The sequence below is a fragment of the Electrophorus electricus genome, chromosome 1, assembly GCF_013358815.1.
Source record: "Electrophorus electricus isolate fEleEle1 chromosome 1, fEleEle1.pri, whole genome shotgun sequence".
NCBI lineage: Eukaryota > Metazoa > Chordata > Actinopteri > Gymnotiformes > Gymnotidae > Electrophorus > Electrophorus electricus.
Genome location: NC_049535.1, coordinates 25,193,308 through 25,214,968, shown reverse-complemented (window position 1 = coordinate 25,214,968; position 21,661 = coordinate 25,193,308). Strand labels below are relative to the sequence as shown.

The 21,661-nt window shown below is 40.0% G+C and overlaps 2 protein-coding genes and 1 long non-coding RNA gene across 6 annotated transcripts; 1 reads left to right on the top strand and 2 right to left on the bottom strand.

Moving 5' to 3' along the window:
- Positions 1 to 154: 154 nt before the first annotated feature.
- Positions 155 to 4,773, bottom strand: tsen54 (TSEN54 tRNA splicing endonuclease subunit). 4 transcript variants are annotated; one of them, XM_027009108.2, is made up of 11 exons: positions 4,621 to 4,773; positions 3,956 to 4,114; positions 3,460 to 3,523; positions 3,192 to 3,275; positions 2,915 to 3,013; positions 2,315 to 2,367; positions 2,050 to 2,103; positions 1,250 to 1,866; positions 1,075 to 1,135; positions 791 to 904; positions 155 to 557 (listed from the first exon to the last, which is right to left on the bottom strand). In XM_027009108.2, the coding sequence occupies exons 1-11, from the start codon at positions 4,680 to 4,682 to the stop codon at positions 410 to 412; spliced, it is 1,515 nt and encodes a 504-aa protein (XP_026864909.2). In that variant the 5' UTR covers positions 4,683 to 4,773; the 3' UTR covers positions 155 to 409. The 4 variants fall into 4 exon arrangements, with proteins under 4 accessions (XP_026864909.2, XP_026864908.2, XP_026864911.2 ...); XM_027009107.2 differs by having other exon boundaries at positions 2,050 to 2,151; positions 4,621 to 4,772; XM_027009110.2 differs by lacking the exon at positions 4,621 to 4,773 and having other exon boundaries at positions 2,050 to 2,151; positions 3,192 to 3,337; positions 3,956 to 4,045.
- LOC113576801 lies at positions 4,142 to 9,858 on the top strand. Its single transcript, XR_003410557.2, has 3 exons — positions 4,142 to 4,183; positions 5,087 to 5,149; positions 8,835 to 9,858. It is a non-coding gene; the product is annotated as an uncharacterized LOC113576801 (long non-coding RNA).
- Positions 9,859 to 13,764: 3,906 nt separating this feature from the next.
- On the bottom strand, positions 13,765 to 17,715 carry foxj1a (forkhead box J1a). The gene is made up of 3 exons (XM_027009111.2): positions 17,545 to 17,715; positions 15,998 to 16,616; positions 13,765 to 15,024 (listed from the first exon to the last, which is right to left on the bottom strand). The coding sequence occupies exons 2-3, from the start codon at positions 16,574 to 16,576 to the stop codon at positions 14,179 to 14,181; spliced, it is 1,425 nt and encodes a 474-aa protein (XP_026864912.2). The 5' UTR covers positions 16,577 to 16,616; positions 17,545 to 17,715; the 3' UTR covers positions 13,765 to 14,178.
- Positions 17,716 to 21,661: the final 3,946 nt, after the last annotated feature.

The window sequence follows — 21,661 nt, the reverse complement described above, 5'->3', positions numbered from 1 at the left end:
TTAACAGTGGCTTTACAATGACCAGAGACCTAGCCATGTCTGTTTGAGGAGCCCCAGTGGAGCTTTGTACACATCAACATGAAATAAAATTAAACATATGCATGGACTTGGAGAACACTGGCGACCTTACACAAACAAACCAGTCCAGTACAAATTCAAAGCAGGATTATGGTTTAATTTCCTGATAGAATCATTAGTTGACCAACAGTCAATCACTGACAAGACATGTCCACTGGTGTTTGTACTTTCATTACATTTGAATGGCCCTTAGATATTGGGTTTTGTGTTGTGTCACCACAAAGATGAAAATGAAAACAATACCCTGAGAGATTATTTCTTTAGTAAGTCTGAGCAATTCAGTCTTTTGTTCCTGTGCAGTGAGTATTTCAGGTTGCACACAGGTCCTTCATCAGTAGATGTCAGTGGGCAGTTTGAACTCCTTGAAGCAGTAGAAGGAGATGTCCCCATGGTCCACTACTGCAAACGTCACAGGCACATCCCCACTCAGGATGGACAGCTGCTTTATCACACACAGGTCAGGCACTGGACCATCGAAGCTATGAAAGGCCCAGGTCAACACAGCAGAGTCAGTTCAAACCATATTTCACACAAATCTAAACAACGGTTGTCATGTAATTAATATGACCTACCCTAAACCCTACAACAAAGGGTGCTTGCTTAATAAATCATGCACTTATTAAACTAAGCACCTGCTCTCAATGCCATTTATAATATATGGAATGTGACCGTGGAGTTTGTGAGATAAAGACCCTATTGAGGTCATGTTTACCTGCAAACACACAGGCGAGTATAAGGCTTTCCAGGGTGACTCTTCTTAAACTCAGCCACTGTGTCTGGCTGGTAAACATTGAAACAGATCCTCCACTTGTCTGACCATGGTAACCTAAGAGGGTAGAGGCTGAGATGAGACACCAGATAGTGCAGTTTCAACGCTTTGAGACCAAACATGATGCTACAGTTTGGTGCCATATTGCCCCTACAGACACTGGCTGGTTTCGTGTACAAAAGTGTGTTGCAAGTGGATGAGATAATAATGACAAGAATGTAATATACCTGGAGGCTCCTTCCAGTAAATCGCATGAAGGAATAATGCTGATCTGCTCTAGCAGTTCACCTGCCCCACAGAAAACACGGAAAATTTATTATGGCCACAAAGACCCATAAAAACATCAACATTCTATTATTTTAACAGAAATACTGATGTTATCACATATGGGTTAAAACTTACGGTGTGAAATACACTGCCCAGGATGAGTAAGGGGCGTGACCTTCTGTTCCCAAAGGTGAGCAGGTCGTTCCTTATGCTGCTGGCTCCTCCTTTTCTCCATCAGGTCTAAATACTCCATCCAGTTCCTGCAACGTCGCACCTCGCGGTCATCATTAATGTCCCGCTTATATCGGTCCCGCTCCCTCTGCCTCTCCCAATCACGCCGGGACAGGCGCTCCTTTTTCAGGTTAAGCTTCCTGAGCCAGTGGGCCACCTTGCACTCGCCCACTTCCAGAGCCCCAGGGAGCAGGCTGGGGTCAGGGGCAGCCAGGGTAGCAGAGTTGGCCCGATGTGAGCCCAGGTCTGGGAAAACGATGCAGCTGAAGTCCCAGCGTGGTGCCGCAGCCTGGGCCGCAGCAGCCTGAGCTTGGCCAGACATGTCCGTCCACCAGTTCCTTGCTGAAGCTCCGTCTGAATTTGCCACACACTCCATGGACTTATCTTGGGAAGTCTGCTGGGTTGTTCCCTGCTCTGGGGCCACATGGCCTAAGTCTGGCTCCCTGATTTGAACTTCTCCTTTGCACTCTCCTTCCACTGTTGTCTGCTCCATGGTTGTTGCACTTTGTTTCTCACATAGTCTAAAGGAGCGACATGAAAACTGGAAGGATTAGAAAGTACTCAAAACATACATGTTATACATGAGCTCTTCCAATTAAACACAAACTGTTAAATGTCCATTAAGGTCAAAGACAAGCCTAGTGGAAAATGAGAGAGGTTGTGAGGTAAGGCAGTCAGTGGTCAGACTGAGGCAGTGTTGGTACCTGGAGCCAGGGCTCTGACTGCGCTTCCTCTTCAGCTGCTTACTTTGCATGTCTCTGGGAAGGGGTAAATTCAGCTGTCGTTCATACAGGGATGGCACTTGACTACAAGGCAAAAATATTATTTAGGAAACTAACTAACTTTCCTTCTCTCTCTCACACACACACACACACACACACACACACACACACACACACACACACACACACACACACACACACACACACACACACACACTTCATGAACAGAGAAAGACTGCATGATTACCTTGGGTCAAATCGGTTTACCACATACCCCAGCCTCTTTAAATGACCAAACACCTATGGAAAGGAAAATACTGGTGTTTGAATACAGCATATTTGGTATCTGTGCACATAAATAAACATCAACATGCAAATGAACAACATGCCCTAGCATAGAAGAAGAGAACATCTCCACCAGAATAGCAGGAAAAATAAAACATTCTAAATTCTTCCGCTTTATTTCCCACAATTCTTCTGATTAAGGCTACTGTCATCAGCAGACAATATGTGTAATCTTGTGAATGTATATGATTTTGCAATGCCCAATGCATCCTCAATTAGCCTAAATGACTTCTATAAGCATCCAAATTGCTTCTTGGTTTTCTACAGTTATTGACTGAGCCTTTATGTTTGTTTATGTATATTACTACTGACTTCAAAAGCAAAAGATAAGAGCAAAAGCGCTAGAAAATACTTCAAAAAAATACATATCAATAAAAGATGGTATTCTGCATTTTCTCCCCATATTTGAATGTTTATCTTTCATTCAAAGGCCATGAGTATCTAGCCAAAACAACATTTTTGTACTCTTTTGCAGATTGCAAAAGGAAATTTATTTACCAACCTGGTACTGATGGAGAGTCATTGTTTCAGGTGAAAGGAGGCATTCATAACCCTCCTGAATCGACAGAGGAAGGTCCTTGTAGAACACCTGCACACTGCCCTGATATGTTTAACAAAGAAAATGAAACGACCAACAGATCAAATATGAATAATAAAACCTTCATTTGATTAAAAGAACAAGCAAAAACATTGCAGGTAAACAGGGATCAATTAGCATCTGCTTGGCATTCATAATTAAAATTGTTAGCATTCCAATACGTGAATGCATTTCCACTCACACACTCCATGAGGTAAAGAGCCTCCTCTGGAAGCAGACACTGCTTTCCTCGATCTGAAAAGCCCATTGTCTGCCAAAACTTCCCCTGCAACGAGATAAGTTTATAGACACCATCTTCATCATGTACCTCAGCTCCATCTAACAATCCTGCCACGAGAAAAAAAAAAGGACTAATGTCAAAAATAAGTGGAGAGTAGTTATTTAATTTAGAGATTAGTGAGCTAACGAAAATTATTATAGGGTTACGTTTCCTGTAGGTTTACACTCACTGCTGGTGACAGCAACTTCACAAGCTTTTCCTTGGGAATCCATTCTGCACTTACAAGGTTCCCACTAGAAATGAGACAAAAATTACACATTTATTTTTGACTATGTAGTTCTGGTTACTTTATTAACTACACAGCAATTTGGAGATAACAGTCCTAATACTTTCGGACTTGAGTATTAACAAATTTGAATTACAGAACCTTCGTATTTGATCCCCTTATGTTCACTCCTAAAATACTAACTAAAATCTAATTAAACAAAAATTGTGTCATTCAATTTAGTAAAAGCACTTAAACACCCTCCTTTCTTAATTTTAGTAATTTTTTGGTTTTATCTAAACCATTTTTCATTTCCATACTTTCATATTGAAGGATCTTCGCAGTCCGCCATCATGAGTAAACAGGTAACTGTTATTGAGCTGAAAAAACCGTGTAAGGCTTTCTGTCTTTGCTCGTTTGTAACTTATGTTAAAAATATAATTAGCTACATATGACTCACAGCCTCTCCACTCGTTCTTCTGCTACGAGCGTCCAGTGTTCGTCAAGACTCTTCTGCAGGCGCGCCCTCTGCTGGTCAGAGCCGTCAGGTAGAAACTCTTTTTGTCCCTTCACGGGAATCTTATGACTTCGGGACCGCTCTTTAAATAGTTCCGACGGACTACACGTGAAGACCCCCCCCCCCCCCCCCCCCCACAAAAAAGAAAACATCAAGGAAAATGGCCAAAATGTAAAGACCCACTACTACCAGACTTTGACGACTTGTCTACGAAATTTGACGTTCACTGGTTTTCGAATCGGTTTCTCAGGTTCTCGCTGTAACATTAATTCCTATCAGGGACGAAAGTCGTGCGATTCAGGGCGTCTGAGTAAAGCTGTTTTGATGCATGTTGTGATTTACAAATTACCAGCATATTAGATGAAACCGCGCGTTTGTGTCATTTAACCTAGATGAAGCTACATGTTTTCATTCACTGGCCAGTAAACTCTGAAGTCACCTCCGTACTCGAATGGTGGCTATCTTAACTAGGTTAACGTTAGCTGCTTTGCTAATGGTTGCCCACGTAGCTATTTATGAATCATGAAAAGATTCATCTGTCCTGAAAGAATTAACATTTGTATTACTTACTTTAAGTCGTCTTATTAAATGTAATTTATCCCTCTTACCTTAGTAGCTCATCACTAAGGAGTACTTGAAGAGCTTCTGGTACACCATCGTTGGCAGCCATGTTTATAACTAGATTTTGTCAGCCCGTAGTGCTTGTTCGTGAGAGACACACCCTGTTTACCAAAGGAGGGCAGCATAGTACTGTATTTCTCTGGAGTCGTGTTCATGCTTCTGTTTACTCCAGTTAATGGGACTTCAAGACGGAAGAACTTTTCGATCTGTGACGCTGTAACTGCTATAAAAGTTGAGGAAATGTGCTCATACTGTGAAAATGTCTGTTCTCACTGTCTTCCCTAGTTTCTTATCGTAGGTTAATAAATGACATAAAGAGAAAGTGTATACTTTAAGATGTAAGTAAATGAGCCCCATTGCACACTTCAGGTGTTTGAATGTGTAACTGCTTTAGTTTCAAAGACCTTTTCACTGTTAGTCAAGGTATTTGATGATGTGTATTACTCTTTACAGGTGCTCTCTGGATGGGCCTGTGGAGGTGTCATTGGGGGTGTCAGGTGAAAACTGGACAGTGATGTGAGTGGCCATTGCACATTTAAACTTTCCTTTGTTTGGCCTGAATGGCCGACCGGGGTCACCTGATGCATATTAGATTAAGGAATACCTCACAAACCCAAACACCACTGCAACACAGGGAATAGAGCAGCCAGTCCTTCCACAGCCCCCTGTCAGCCCCACCTCTTTACTGAAAGTCAACAATAAACCACATTTCCAGTAAGCCAGATAGCTTCCCAAGTGCTACTCATCACCATAGAAACAAACGCCTTGAGCTGACAGTGGTGTCTCCTTTGGCCAAATGAGGCCACCCATGCAACATGATGTGCTCTGTGAATGCTTCTGCACATGCTTAACTTGTAGGTTTGTTTCCCCATATGCAGACATGTACACATGGTACATTTAAGACATTGTACTTTAGAAAGTTGTTATTATACAAAGTTATACAAAGTTTTTATTACACATCATGGACTATTCAATTATGTAGAGGATGATTTAGGGTGAGGCCAGGCTGGAATTATTGGAACACTCAAAACACCAAAAGCTTTACACCCACACAATGTTTCATAATGCCCAGTATAAAAGAACTTGGGTTTTTATTAGTGCTCATCAACACCTTAATGGGTTGATACCTTACAGACCATTGTCAGATATGACAATGACTTGGTGCTTTGTGTGCGATTCTCCATGTCTTCTCCATGTCTTATTCAGCAATGCTTAACTTCTGGCTCTGAGGTTGCATGGAAGTCTTTCATAGTATGTGACTCCTTAATCCCTTGGAGCTAACACACTGAATTGGGCTTTTGCCATCTCAAATCAGCAGGGCTAGATGTTTCAACTTTGTGCAGACCATTGATTTGCAAAACATGGCAGTGGGCCAACAGGGTCATCCTAAAAATTTAGTCTGACTATTGACACTGTTGAGTGCTGGTAACAGTGTATGCTTTAAGATATAAACATTAGCACTATATAGCTCTAAAATGTGGACAATCAGTATGAAATTTAAAGTTTGGTTTTTGATTATTTTTACAGAATGTTCAAAGATAAATACATTTTTGGATTATCAAATGTAAAAATTATTTGTCTCTGTGTGGAGATGTCATTTCATGACATTCACGGTGAATGATTATCTTGTCCATAGTTAACCCATATAACGATATTTTACATCAGTCTGGAAAAGTGAGTTAAGTTCCTTAGTGCTCAATTCAAATTCACTCAGTGGTCTTGTACAAACAGCTCTGAAGGGGCAGAGAAGCTGAAAAGCTGACACCAGCAAAGCTATTAGCAAACAAAGCTATGCTGAGGACAACCTACTTACATCTGTAGCACAGTCATCCAACAGTTTTGCTTCCTCCTGCACTAATCTGTTAATTCTCTTTTATGTCTGGGCACATTTACAGATACTTTCTCACACCAGGTCAAACCTGTTCAAAGACCTGTCACCCTACCACCCACAAGAGAAAACTCTGAAGCTTCCTATGATAGCCTACTGTATGCTTGATGGGTGTCTTTCCCCAAACACACCTGCTCAGCTTCACACAGAGACAGACCCAATCTAAAAGACGAAGAAGAAGGAAAAAAAAGACTTAGACGTACAAGAGACCGGGAAGTTCATGGTCACTCATTTTCTCATGTTTTGGAGTATATAATGACAAGAATGCCTGCACAGTTAGTTTAGTCAGTCCTCCAGTTCTGCAGTCATTACCAGCCAAGGTCTACACACCTCTCAGCATGATGTTCACTGTTCTGCATAAGGTCACAGCTTTCTATCCTTATAAGGATCCTGTTGTTCTGGAATGTTCTAGTTTATTCCCTGGATCCCTGTTTTGCTATTGTGTGGTGGAGGTGCTGATGGTGGGTGAGGGGGACATACGCCTCCTTTCTTTCTCTCCTTCCACCCTGTCCAGCCTTTGAGCGTTGGCTTGTTTGCATTCCTCTCAGTTAATAAGTGTTTGTCTGATCCCTGGCAGGGGCTAAAGATCACCCCACACAAACACACTGTGCCCTCCCGCGCCTTGCTGTAAAAGAAGGCGCAAGAGTGACGCTAGGCTAATGAGCGTCATAAATTTCATGGACCTCCAGCTCACCCATTAACCATGATAATAACTAAGGGACCAGAACAGATCAGATCTACCACAGTGGGTCAGGTGACCCCTTTGCAGTCTGCATGCTCACACTTAAATGCTCTGAGGATATGAGAACATGTAAGAACAGTGTTTTTTTACACAGCTGAGTCACATATTAAAACTGATTCATGCATCAAAACTTTGCTTTGGGACAAATTATGGTAAGAATAATTATAAGCATGTGAGAAAGCGAACTTTCATATAGTGTAAAAAACAAATGTTTTACATTTAATGCTATATGATGCTATATAATTTATCTTGTGCCTAATTAACTGCAGAAAAAAAAAACTATTAAGACTAGATGACAGATTTGTAGAGTACTAAAATGTAAATCTAAATAATATGTATATTTGACATGAGGACAAGTGATACTGTTAGAATAAAACATGTTTATTTGTTTATAACATTTATAACATTTGTTTATAACTATGAGAGTTTATATTTTTAACTGAAGCATAATGTGTATGTCCTTAAAAGCATAAGGCATCCATTAGTATTGGTATCCATTTAACTTAGTATCAGTTTAACATTTAGCTGACCTTTAACCTTATCAAATACACCTCAGTTACATTAAAAATGATTGTTTATAAAGAGGGATCACATATCTTTAAACATTCAGCACAAATTGTGCACTGTAAGGTGATTCTGCCATGCTCTGCTGCCACAGGGCAGTTACGCTCCTGAACCCAAGCCCACGCAGCACAGATTCAGCCTTGGCCCCAGAGCAAAAGGGTTGTGGGAAGTAGACATTGGAAGTCTGTTTCACTTCATCCTCTGTCCGTTCCAATCGGGTCCTTTAAAGGGAGCACCCAACACAAATGGTGAGTCCCATTGCTGGGGGTTGGTGGCCTGAGAATGTAGTGTTGTGTTTAGCAGGAGAAAGCCCTGGCTAGGCTACTCTATGAGGGGGTCCCACTTTGGATCCAACGTTTGGGCCTTTTGTTGGGTTTTTGTAACCACGGCAGCTCACCTATTGAGGACAGAGCCTAAGATATGTAAAGCAGCATCGTTTCAAAGCATCACTCCACTGGGAAACAAACAAAGAAATAAAGAAATCAAATTAAACTTTTTAGAGAATGGCAGTCTGAGTGTGTGTGTGTGTGTGTTTGTCTGTGTGTATTTTGGGGGTGTAAAGAGAAAAGGAAAAGAGAGTATCCAGTGAACAAGCATTTAAAAAGGGCCCTGGCAAGCCATGTATGGAAATTCAATGAAGCTTCTGAGGAAAATGAACAATTAAACAATTAAACAAATGAAAAAAATTGAAAATATGGGCAGGGTGCAGAGAGCTTACTATGCCCATGTTTGTTGAAAGTTTTTTTCTTCTTTTCTTTGAGGCCTAGCGACGACGTCTTGAAAGCAGCTTGGTATGCCTCCCGCCCTGCATTTAGAGGCAGGTCTGGGCTTGCCCGGCCAAGGTCGAGCTCCGGCCAGCGGGGCTGGACGCAACAGAGCTTGAACCTGGCTGCTATGGCCTTTGTTTATGTTTGTTTTTTTCCCCTCTTGCTCTCTCTCTCTCTCTCTCTCTCTCTCTCTCTCTCCTCATCTCTGTAATTCTCCCTCCCTGCATGGATGATCTGCAGAGTTCTGTCTAGGGCACAGTGAGATCGGGTGTCAGCCGAGCGCTCCTCTTCCTGCTGAGGTATGTGAGAGAGAGCTCAGGTCGAGCGCTGCATTGTTTTTTCATCTCCACAACACCCGTCATCCTTGACACCAAGGTCTTAGGTCTGCCTCCCGTCATCAGAGGCGACATTGACAGATGGGTAATTTTCCTTGACGTAGATATTATTGTATAGATGTGTACTTCTTCTGTACTGATGCTTTGAGGTTGTCAGATGGAGACAGAATTGCATAGATGATAGTGTGGTCCGGTTGTGGAAAGGAGGTCGAGTGCTCTGTTGCTGTTTACAGGTGACAACACCTGCTTTGCAAAAACAATAGTGCTGCAGATTTGTAGTAGAATCTGATGCAGACAGCCCACTTCCTACTGGAACTGGAAGCTTTTCAGCACATCCGCTCACACTTCGTCTGGCCTGTCCAAGACATCCCGATGGCTTTATAGCATTGCTTTCGGATTTCAGACCACATTTACGGTCACAAAGAACATAATGCAAATCACTTTGGAACAGAGCTTATCGCTTCCAGACACGGCGATCCCTGTTAACTGGCTACGACGGGAAAGGGCTTTGTCATGGCCATCTTTTGCCGTCTCATCGCCCCTCCCTCCCCTGAAACACCTACAAAAGAGCGTCACAGCTTTGTGTGATGAATAAGGGGCCTCCCACCGTTCCACTAGGCATTGTTCCCGCTGCGCTTGCTCACCGTGCATAGTGCTCACTAAGCTGGTGATGGATGTCGGATTACCCTGCTGCTAGTGTCTCACTCACAAAGAGGCACTGCCTCAGAGAACACACACACACAACAAACATAAACCCACCACCAGCAACTCTGCATACAATGACTAATGGTTCTTGCCTGACCCTCACTTTTAAGATGGATCTGTATCCATATGGTAAAATAGTGTGGTCAATTAGAATTTTATTCTCGTGGTTACAGATGAATTTTAGTGTGTAAAAGCTACTATTGCATGACAATAAAATTAGAAAGCTGCTTTCTTTGACAGCCTTCTGACAGCATGTGGTGTGGACATAACTGTGGCAATACAGGAGAATATAATGAATTTGAAGAACCCTCTAGAATCTCTCCAGGGGGCATGTTGAGATCAGGTGTCAGCCAAGTGCTTCCTGCTGAGGTATGTGAGAGAGATCTCAGGTCAAGCGTTGCATTGTCTTTTCATCTCCACAACAGCACCTAACAAGCAATTGTGCCATTTTAACAGCAACCTAGTACATTTTATATTGTAACCAAATGTTACAATGTTTGTGGTTTGCACTATTTCACTATATATACAATATAAATTCATTGTACAAAATTTTATTGTACAATACAACGACAATAAAATCTTATATGATGAAATAGCATACCCTTTGCAGTAGAGCCTAGTTAACTCTCAACAATTTCAGGAGATAGACCTTCAGACTGCAGATGTTTAACTAACCCTGCCATCTCACCAATGTGATTGTACCAGAAAGAAAATATACATGTATATTATATATATACAATATATAATATACATTAATTGCTTCCTTGCCATTTACACCACCAACATCTAACTGATTCTTTAGTTTCTAACATATACAATGTGAATGATAATAAATAACCATAGATTAGTACAAAACCATTAAATTACCTCTGTTAACATATGTAAAAAAAAAGAGACATACACTGATAATTATTTGAATTAACCCACAGAAAACTGTTCGTTATGGTTAACTCAGAGGTGTTTATTTTTATCTGTACCCCTTGCAGAGAAGCACTGTCTTAGACACTTGCTATTGAGCATCTAAAGAGGCTCCAGTAAACCGTAAACCTCTGAGCAGAGAAAAAAGCCCAGGGCTGTGTGGCCTGTGAATCCCTCCCCTCTACCCCTTCATGGTTTTTAGGGGTTCACTTTAGATAGATAAGTGTAGTTACAAAGCTCTACACCATCATTGTAATAAATCTTGGTTACCACCAGGCTCTTTCTTTTTCTGTATTCTGCAAGGACTGTTATGGGCCCTTTCCCATTTTGAGTCCAGTCTTCATGACAATAGCTCCCGTAGTTTCCTGGGAGACTGGCCTTTTGGGGGAGGTGGGGGGAGGAGATGTATCCCACCTCTCTCTTTCCACTTTTCCCTTTTTTCAGCCTTTTTTCCAGATTGAGGGGATAAGTTAAGCGTGGAGGGGATGTCTGAACCAGTAGTGGCTGTGTGCTCTCCTCATGCTTTCCCTGGGAGCAGCACTAGGAATGCCAATGGAGTTGTGGTGGCAACGGTGGAAAATCACTCATGATGGTGCAGGTTGCCAAATAGCTGATATTCTCCTCAATGTAGTAAGGTCTGTCAGCTCAGCTGACCCTAAATTAAGTCTTGGGGCTTTGATAACAGCAAAAGCTGTTACTATTCCTAAAGCCTGTCATTGTGTGATGTTCATGACCACAACCACCAGTGCCAAATTCCACTCACTGCACTTTTTCTCCAGTCAAGTTTTTTTTCCCCCTCAAATGCTGTAGTAGCCACTTTGCAGTTTTGGTTTTGAGCGTTGTTGGACTGAAGAAAAAACATGGTGCGGTTAACATTTCATCAGGGAGCTCTCCTTACGGGCAGCCATCAGGAGGGATGGAGAATAATGCCTGCATCAGGTTACCCAGGCCTCTCGTTTGACCAAGCCACAATGTTATAATTACCAGCCATGTGCTCTACCTGGAAAGACCATTCCACCATGGATGAGCCATCCCAGAGTGGAGAAAGAACCTAACTAAGACACATAGTAGCCTTCTTAGAAACAGGCTAGGCATTGCAGCTACAGTAAAGCAACAGGCTGTGATGCTCAGATCACATTTACTTTGCTTTTTGCCCTGGTCAAATTTTCATGCTGACATAATGTACCAGCATGCAGTCAAAAAAGACGAGTGCTGAAAAAGCTTATTTGGTTGATCGGAAATAAAAATGCAGAATTTCTTGTAAACAGCAAAACCTTCCACTGGCATATGAATATAAGAACAAAAGCAGTACGGCAATTCAGATCATTTAGTTAAAAATATTTGTTTTGAGGGAAGTAGTGGGTCACGTTCAGGTCAAAAATGGACAAGTACCTCTGGCATCTGCTAACAATATGCTGCTGAATAATGACAAAATACCATTTTATTATGTATAAATTGCAATGAATGTGTAAGTAGACCTATTAGGCTAATTGCTTTCAACCCCCCACAGTTCAGCCTGGTCCTGTTGAGCTGTGTAGAAGTGCAGTGATATATGAGGGCGTGGGACGCTCGTCCCCATCAGACCCCACACTGCTCTGCCAACGAGAGGACTGAGTGGAACTACAGGCCTGTGAGAATTTGACTGAGCACAGACAAAGCCTCAAGAAACCCAGCTCTGGGCCAGTAGAAAGTGTCACCTCAGAAATAAGACAAGCTGGAGCAAGCTTGTGTAAATCTCTCTCTCTCACACACACACATATGTTCATATGTACATGCTCCCCAGCATAATAAAAACACTGAGTGGATTCAAGCATAAACACAAACACGCCAATACAGACACAAATATGCACACATTGGTCAAGGACATAAGTTGTATTTAAACCAAAAACCTTGAGCAACACAAACAAATATATATCCCCTTAAAGAAACAGCTGATGTGTTCTTTAATGAAGACAAATTGAAAAATGAAATGCTGCTACAATATACATGATTCCTCAGAAGAAGTTGGTAATGAGGTATGAGAGAACAGGGAAAATGACAAACCAAAAAAGGGTTGGATTGTATTTTAGCCCATTCCATGTCTGCAGGAAATTCCTCAGTAATTATTTGACAATAATTTGACTAATTGGACCAGAATGCAGAGATGATTTTTTTTTTTTTTTTTGCTTGGCACATCAAACATGATGTATTCACTGAGAAGTTTTTGTGGCGTGAGCTAACTAGATATTTTACAACAAGCAGAATTTGACAGATAAGTGAAAATCAGAAACTAAATAAAATAAAATGCTGAATCCACCAGCTTGAGTTACATGATCAGCTGCCTTATTGATTGATCAATTTATGATTTATTAACCTTTAAAGCTCCTTTCCTATTCATTTTTGTCTTGTCCCAAAGTGTTAAAATCATGTCACTATGTGCTAAGAATCTAAAAGATAAAGGTAGCTAGCTTTATTGATGAAAGCAATCACTTAATATGCTCTGATAGAACTTATGATAAAACGTTTAGCAAAGTAAAAATAAATGGGAAGCTATTAAACATTAAGGAAAAGAGCAGTTATACCTGAACTAGTGAAATTTGGCACTTACATTTTAGAGCATTTTAGAACACAAATACACACTAGGGTGGTATTCTGGTAGTGTATAAGTACAGGTTCATTAGAGTGTATCATTTTCTTGTTATTTTCTAGAGATGTCCACATAGTTTCAGTATTAAGCTTTGCCAGTACAAAAGACGATCAAAAAATATCTCAATATTATCTGTTGTGATCTGGATGAAAATCCCATACCAGTCCAGATCAGTCAGGTTAATATTATTCCTACTATAAAGCTTAATAGTCATTCTTCGTATAAATGTAAAAGGATAAGTTTCCCAAAAGCACTGCAGCACAAACATAGGCACAGGAAGCTAGAGCTAATGTCACTAGAATTCATGTGATTATTAAGATGGTCTTAACATTATGATAATTTTGAGAAACTAGACCTAGTTCTGCACAAATACAGAACACTAATGATCACCTCCTCTCTGCTGCAAGTTCATGCTGTGATGGCATTTCATGTAGTAATAGTAGTCCAACATTCTCATCATGATACATGTTCATGTAGTAACAGTAGTCCAGCATTCTCATCATGATACATGTTCAGTTGCATATTTTATTTTGTCGTTTTCAGGCAGGTACCTCAACTGCAGTAAAGTACATTTTTATCTTGTTCGCTTTCTCAGTCTTAAATGTTAAAAAAAAAAAAAAAAAAAAATGTATTGCTTAATTTGCTATTAGTTAACACGCACATTTAGCCTGTAAACAAACACAAATGTGTGAATCTCATTTCTCTGCTTCTACATGCACTGGCTCCATGTGTAATTCCAGGGCTGGTCAGTATCTACTCTTGGAGGTTTACTCGTGGCAGTCTTTGATCAGTGGCTTTCTGGTCAGTAAAGGTAGATGACCAGGTTTTGCCAGATATAAAAGCATAATCATAAAAATCAAAATAAGAAACAGACACAAATTTAAAATGCTATTTTAGTGATGGAACCAAAGTCTTTGGGATACAAATTAATCCTCTTTGTTCCTTGTAACATTTCCCAGGACTGGTTGGTCATGATGTACCTCAGTGGTTACTGATTTCTTCAAAGAAGACATTCAATCTTACTATTAAGGTCACCTCCCAGTGAGTCTCCCAGATCAAAAAGCTGGTCAATGTTAACAGTGGAACTACAGAGGAAATCAGTATGGTTCCCCGCTTCCTCCTCAGCCCAAGGACTCTGTAAAAATTCAGTTGCTAAGAATGTCTCCTCATCAAAGTCTACATCGCTGCTCCTTTGTGTTTCTATTAGCACGCTGTTCTCCACAATACCAACAGGGGCCTCCAGAGGGCTGATGTGAACACCATGTACCATGAGGTCTTCATCTTGCGGTACTGGGCTCAGTGGGCCGCCCTCGTTCAGACTAAGCTCCCCATTGAGAGCCGAGTCCAGTAGAGCATCCCAATCAAAGTTGCCCTTCAAGGAGCCCAGATCTTTGGGATCCTCTGTGGGCATCAGTGGGGAGCTAGAGCGGCGCTGAGCTTTGCCACCTCCAGTCCGGTGCCCATTAGACTGTTTTCTCTTGTGCCCCTTCCCTGAACCCCAGCAACCAAACATAGTGGCCTCAGCCAGACGAGGATCCCAGTTCTGGTCAATCCCAGTGGCTTCCTCAAATTCTTTCAGGAGCTGCTGGGATTCTGGACTAACAGAGAGACTTCCGGTGATAGTTGTTGGCACAGATAGATCAGGCTGTGAGCTCATCCTGAGACGGTTTTGAAGAGCTGGGTTTATCTGTACCGGTGGCATCCTCCGCTTCTTATAGGCCCCACTGAGAAGGCGCTCAGCATACTGGGGGTCGATCTTCCAAAAGCCCCCCTTTCCTGGTTCATCCTTCTGCCTAGGAACCTTTATGAAGCACTTGTTGAGTGAGAGATTGTGCCGGATCGAATTCTGCAATTATGCATTTGGAGAGAAGACAAAACCACAGCAGCATTATTCATTAATCACATTGTGGGAACAAATGCAGGTATGAGTGTGCTTACCATTTGCTATGGTTCTCTTCAATAAAGCAGGTAGTACACTTGTTTAAAATCCATACTAGTATACAAGTGGCGCGTCCTGCACTTTCAGCATGATAGACTGGCCAACCACCACAGAGCACTTACATTTAAACTAACCACTGACCCTCTGACCTTGGTTAAACATTATTTGTTAATGTTTCGGAGTTTGAATAACTAAAAACTGAGGAAATGTCTAGGTTTTCCTAAGAAGGGCTACAGGGTTAATTAATAATTCACTAACAAATGAAAAATGTCTGAAAATCCCTTTTTTATTGCAAATATTTATTTAATTGTCAGTAACTTTAGTCTGTAAAACAATTATATTCTTTTCATTTTACTTATCTTTATACAATGATGTATCTTATTAAATGTAATTTTTTTAATGCAAAGGTTTTTGTGCATTTGATTGTGCCATATTAAATGTTGTAAGATATTGCTGCAGACATAGCACAGTGGGTTTACTGCCATTCTTCTCTCGAGTACACTTAATTAGTCATACTGCTTAGTTGCTAATGCTGTTCCACTGTGTGGCAGGTATCCAAAAATGTCCAAAATATAAAGTCTCTGAATGAAAAGGAAAAAAAGCTTTCTGGAGGGTTCCTGTTGAGGAAAATCATTGTACTCAGCAGCAGTTGGTTTTAATCCAAAACTGGTTTTAATCCAAGTCTGCCATGCCAGCTGTTATAGAGGACTCTCTCCTTCTTACTGCTGTTTACTCAAACAATAGCAAAGTGCTAAAATAGCTTAGGACACATGTGCGAATATGATCTTTTACCCAGTTAGCTATTCTAAGAGCATATATCACTGTAAATGAATATAGTTTTAAGACAAAATGGTAATCAACTCTGAGCCGCATAACTGACCTGCCAGGTAGGGTCAGCATGGCGGAAGTAGCAGAAGTTGTCAGTGATCCATTTATAGATGCAGGAGAGAGTGATTTTGGTTTTCTTGCTTGCCTGCATAGCCATGCAAATGAGGGTGGCATACGAGTATGGTGGCTTGATGTGAGGGTTGGTCTTGTAGTCAACCTCGTCCGGGCAGTGCCCATGTGCCACCAAGCTGGGCAAAGCAGCCAGGGAGGGTACCCGGCAAACAGCTGCTGCGGTGGGCTTACCTGGGGTCAGTGGCATGCCTATAGATGCGGGATCACCTGCTAAAGGAGATGCAGGGGCTTCAGCACCTAGCTGTTGCCCAAAAAAATGGCTTTGGTGTTGGCTGGAAGGAGACACATGTTGTCCTCCACTGGCACTGAGGATGGAAAACTCTTGCAACCACTGCAGACTGGTCAGGCTGTCATCCAAGTTATCAGAACTGTTATAGCTGTTGTTATAAGCAGTACAGCTCTTATCTAGATCCTCAGCCTGTGCTGCAGCTGTTACAACCTCCTCCTCCAACACCACAGAGCCCTCAGGCCAGGAGTCCACACAATTCATGGACAGCATAGTCCTCTGTCACCTCTCCCTTCACCTTCCCAGCCAAGACCTGCACAAGGACAAAACAATGATGGCTCTCCAGTTCACAAGCTGCTTTAATCATTCATGAGATTGGATGTCAATGCTAGAATTAACTGGAATATATCATAGCAGCATAAAGCACAAGAATCTATATCTATCTATCTATCTATCTATCTATCTATCTATCTATCTATCTATCTATCTAAAATATTATCAATTATATATATATATATATATATATATATATATATATATATATATATATATATATATATATATAATTTGTAATATTTAGATATATAAAATTGTTAATAATAATAATTTTAAGACTGAAAATGAAAAGGTGTAGGTGTTGACTATGATCGAGCCACTTCAAATGCGCTGCCAAGTAAGCTCTCCTGAATTCCACAACTGACTGGAGGTCACAGAATTTTCTTGAAAAAGTCTCGCGTCTTTGTTTGGGTTACTATGCCACAGCTTCTTGTAATATCTAACCTTCCAAAAATACAGGTATATTTACGTAGATTACATAGCTTTGTGGTATGAATTATTTTAACAGAATTATGAGTAACTGAACGGTTTGGTACATTTAAATTTTAGCACACAATAAATCATTGGTTTAAATGCGCAACAATGACCTTCTCTAGAAAAAAAAAGTATATAACGTGAGAATATAAAGGCTAGCTACACTGAACATTTTATTGTTTAGCTTTAGATATGTAACGAATAGCCTGAGTTCAATTGTATGATTTGAAACTCATAATATTATTATGATAACAGCAAATTAGCAATACTAATGTTAGGCTAGTTTATTTGCAGTTAACCAGTAATGAGAAAATCGGCGGCGCTTAAATAAGAGCGCTTTTATAATTAAAAGCACAATATTATAATTGTTGATTACAAAGAAATATCGGCCATGTTTTACGCTAATTATAAATGTTATAAATGCAACTCACCTGTTTCTATCTACTTGAAATAACTAAGAAAACATCCAACAAGCCAATTGATATGTTTTATCCTTATTTGAATTTGCGAAAAGCAACTATTTAATTCAAGGAAGAAATTCCGTGGGATTACGTCGTTTGCGCTCTAATGCGCGCTTCTCAATTCAAGGTCTCCAGGGTAGGTTCTTATAACGGTGGCTGCGGCGCACTCTCGGGGGGTGCAGTTTAATACCTGGTGCAGGAGGTTTGTCCGGCAACCATAGAAACGGTACACCCCCTTGTAAACAGCTTCCCGATCTTCTATTGGTCTGGGGGTTGCTATAGAGCTTCATTTTTAATCACAGGTTTGTTCGTCGTGCATGTAAGGTCAGCTCACAAAAAGGAACGAAAAGCCCAAAAGGGATGAAAACTCTTCTTTTTTTAACTGATTGACAGTCCAAGAAGATTCTATCCAACTTCCCATTGTGGAGACAGGTGAAACTGACTTCATTAATGATACCAGTATCCTAAGTTAGTAGAGTATAGTAGGCTTAGACTTATTGATACTAAAAATGAAGTGAAACCCAGCTTACCCTACCAATGATAGCAGGGTATTAAGCAAGGATAAAGAGTTATTTATTTCAGTGATGTCCAAATGACAAAAATTTGTTTTAAAAAAAGAGCAAAAATGGTCAGTGATGATATTCGGAGTGTTTTTTTCCTCAGACCTACAGAAAACAGTCTTGTCTTTTTTATTGCTTTATACTTGCTTTTGTAAAGTGCTTCAGAAAACCACTCAGCCACACTAATGGAGTGTTTAAGAGGCAAAACCATGTTCTTTCCTCCATCTTTTTAGTCCTACTGTCTAACTGACATGTACACTTCATCACATATACTTTACTCATGAGTCTCAAGTTCTTACACAGGCCGCTCTGAAAATTACTTAAGGGTATTTGTTTCCTTGTTTTTATTTTTTTAATGGCATATATAAACATGTACTTATGTACTTATGACTGGAACTCTCCAGTTAACAGGTTTGTACTGTATACTTATGACTGGAACTCTCCAGTTAACAGGTTTGTACTGTATACTTATGACTGAAACTCTCCAGTTAACAGGTTTGTACTGTATACTTATGACTGAAACTCTCCAGTTAACAGGTTTGTACTGTGTACTTATGACTGAAACTCTCCAGTTAACAGGTTTGTACTGTGTACTTATGACTGGAACTCTCCAGTTAACAGGTTTGTACTGTATACTTATGACTGAAACTCTCTAGTTAACAGGTTTGTACTGTGTACTTATGACTGGAACTCTCCAGTTAACAGGTTTGTACTGTATACTTATGACTGGAACTCTCCAGTTAACAGGTTTGTACTGTATACTTATGACTGAAACTCTCCAGTAAACAGGTTTGTACTGTATACTTATGACTGGAACTCTCCAGTAAACAGGTTTGTACTGTATACTTATGACTGGAACTCTCCAGTTAACAGGTTTGTACTGTATACTTATGACTGAAACTCTCCAGTTAACAGGTTTGTACTGTATACTTATGACTGAAACTCTCCAGTTAACAGGTTTGTACTGTATACTTATGACTGGAACTCTCCAGTTAACAGGTTTGTACTGTATACTTATGACTGAAACTCTCCAGTTAACAGGTTTGTACTGTATACTTATGACTGAAACTCTCCAGTTAACAGGTTTGTACTGTATACTTATGACTGGAACTCTCCAGTTAACAGGTTTGTACTGTATACTTATGACTGGAACTCTCCAGTAAACAGGTTTGTACAGTATACTTATGACTGAAACTCTCCAGTTAACAGGTTTGTACTGTATACTTATGACTGAAACTCTCCAGTTAACAGGTTTGTACTGTATACTTATGACTGAAACTCTCCAGTTAACAGGTTTGTACTGTGTACTTATGACTGGAACTCTCCAGTAAACAGGTTTGTACTGTATACTTATGACTGGAACTCTCCAGTTAACAGGTTTGTACTGTATACTTATGACTGAAACTCTCCAGTTAACAGGTTTGTACTGTGTACTTATGACTGAAACTCTCCAGTTAACAGGTTTGTACTGTATACTTATGACTGGAACTCTCCAGTTAACAGGTTTGTACTGTATACTTATGACTGGAACTCTCCAGTTAACAGGTTTGTACTGTATACTTATGACTGAAACTCTCCAGTTAACAGGTTTGTACTGTATACTTATGACTGGAACTCTCCAGTTAACAGGTTTGTACTGTATACTTATGACTGGAACTCTCCAGTAAACAGGTTTGTACTGTATACTTATGACTGAAACTCTCCAGTTAACAGGTTTGTACTGTGTACTTATGACTGAAACTCTCCAGTTAACAGGTTTGTACTGTGTACTTATGACTGGAACTCTCCAGTAAACAGGTTTGTACTGTGGTGCTGAAAAGGGGTGGGAATATGCAAGAAATAGTAGTACTTGAAGTGCTTTCACTTCTCACCTTCTCACCCATAAAATGGCATCAAACTTTCCTTTTTGTTACACTTTGTTAGGCTTGTTTTGGCTCAGATGGCTTACTATAGCTGTATTGTAGTCCAAGGTGTACTAGTAAGTCATGGGATATCAGCTAACTGGCCAAGTTTAAACTATGGTGTTGAAGCCAGAGACTGCTGAACTTTTTTTATTGCTACTGTGGAACCTAAAGTATCTTAATAACCTATGAATTCAGCTTCATATGGAATACCCATTCATTTTGTTTCCTTTCTATAAGATCATCCATAAAACACTATGAGTATTTTTATTGCAGTTTCTTTTTCAGTGCTTATTTTTCTTACTTTTTCTTTTAAGAAAAAAGCCAGAGAAAAGCAAGAAACTTAGCCACATATAACAAGTATAGAAAAGGCTGATCAAATAGAAATTTCACTGTAAAAATCAAGTTAAAATCAAGTTTTCCATACCACATAGCCTGTTTTCTTGCCATATCTAAAATTATTTTAGATGTTTCTGCATTTGACTTATGCAGGTTTGTTATTTTTATGATCCTGATCAGGTAAGTTTAAACAATCTTATCAACTTTTTCCCTACAAACTATGGTTTGTAAAAACAAACAAACAAAACAGTTTGTTTTCAGGTCTGTCTTAAATCATTTTGGCTGTCTGAATATTAAATCCCTATGTGATCATGCAGTCAGACACTCATCCATATTGTTAGTATTATTAGTCTTAACATTATTTCACTGAGAGAATTCATAATTGATTATTGAAAACAAACAAACAAATAAATAAACAGGAACGATTTTCTAAGAGTCAACAGTAGATGGCAGAAGTGTATAGCTTTCAGTCATTTATTTGTCATTTTAACCCTTACTTATGCATGTAAGGGTTAAACATTATACATAAGATTTTCTCTTCTTTTCCTTTAACATGAAGGGTACACAACACATTTTATATAGAGCTTGTACAATTTAAATTACACTTTGTTCATGCATTTTGTATATTTGCTGTCTAAAATGTTCAAGCAGCACAGCATCACCATGCAGAGCAACATCATCCAGGTCATCCAGGAGGGCTTTCGTGCTTTGCCCAAGGGCACAATGGCATACTGACTGTATCTAGGATTCTGGTTTGCAGCCAAGTCACTAAACAGGGATTTGAATCCCAGTCAGCTCTGGGATTCAAACCAGTTGTTGGCCAGCTTCTCTTACCAGTAGGTTAAAATTATACACCAGTTTACGATTATACAGCTTATAGTTTGCAATTATATCTGTTACCTATAAATCTCAGGATCTGTGGACAGTGATGGAAAAACAGTGTTACATATTAACAAGTCAAAGACAGAGAGCTATCATGCATATAATCTTAATTGTGAGTGTTATTATCAAAGCTTAGAAATGACATCATTATCTCGGAATCTAGTCCAAAGTCCCTGTTATCAATATTTCACTGTTCCTTTACAGAAAGATGAAAACAAGGAATTTCAGTGCAAGGACTAGACCAGATACAGAGGGAACTAAAGTGTCTATTGTGTCAGATGTGTACTAAAGGCAGAAATAAAATTTATATGCATTACAATTATGTTTTGTCCATGTTTTTACTAAGGCTGTACAAAGGGAAAATGCTTAGTAATGTCTCTGTAGTCTCATATTACGTATGACACG

Bases quoted from the DNA above. Each gene is read 5' to 3' on its own strand.
- foxj1a (XM_027009111.2), bottom strand. From the start codon at position 16,576: ATGCTGTCCATGAATTGTGTGGACTCCTGGCCTGAGGGCTCTGTGGTG. The intron at 15,025-15,997 runs GTCAGTTATGCG...GCATAATTGCAG, and splicing joins ATGCTGACCCTACCTGGCAG to AATTCGATCCGGCACAATCT.
- tsen54 (XM_027009107.2), bottom strand. From the start codon at position 4,682: ATGGCTGCCAACGATGGTGTACCAGAAGCTCTTCAAGTACTCCTTAGT. The intron at 3,276-3,459 runs GTGAGTGTAAAC...ATCTCGTTGCAG, and splicing joins TGAAGTTGCTGTCACCAGCA to GGGAAGTTTTGGCAGACAAT. The intron at 558-790 runs GTAAACATGACC...GGCCTTTCATAG, and splicing joins ACTCGCCTGTGTGTTTGCAG to CTTCGATGGTCCAGTGCCTG.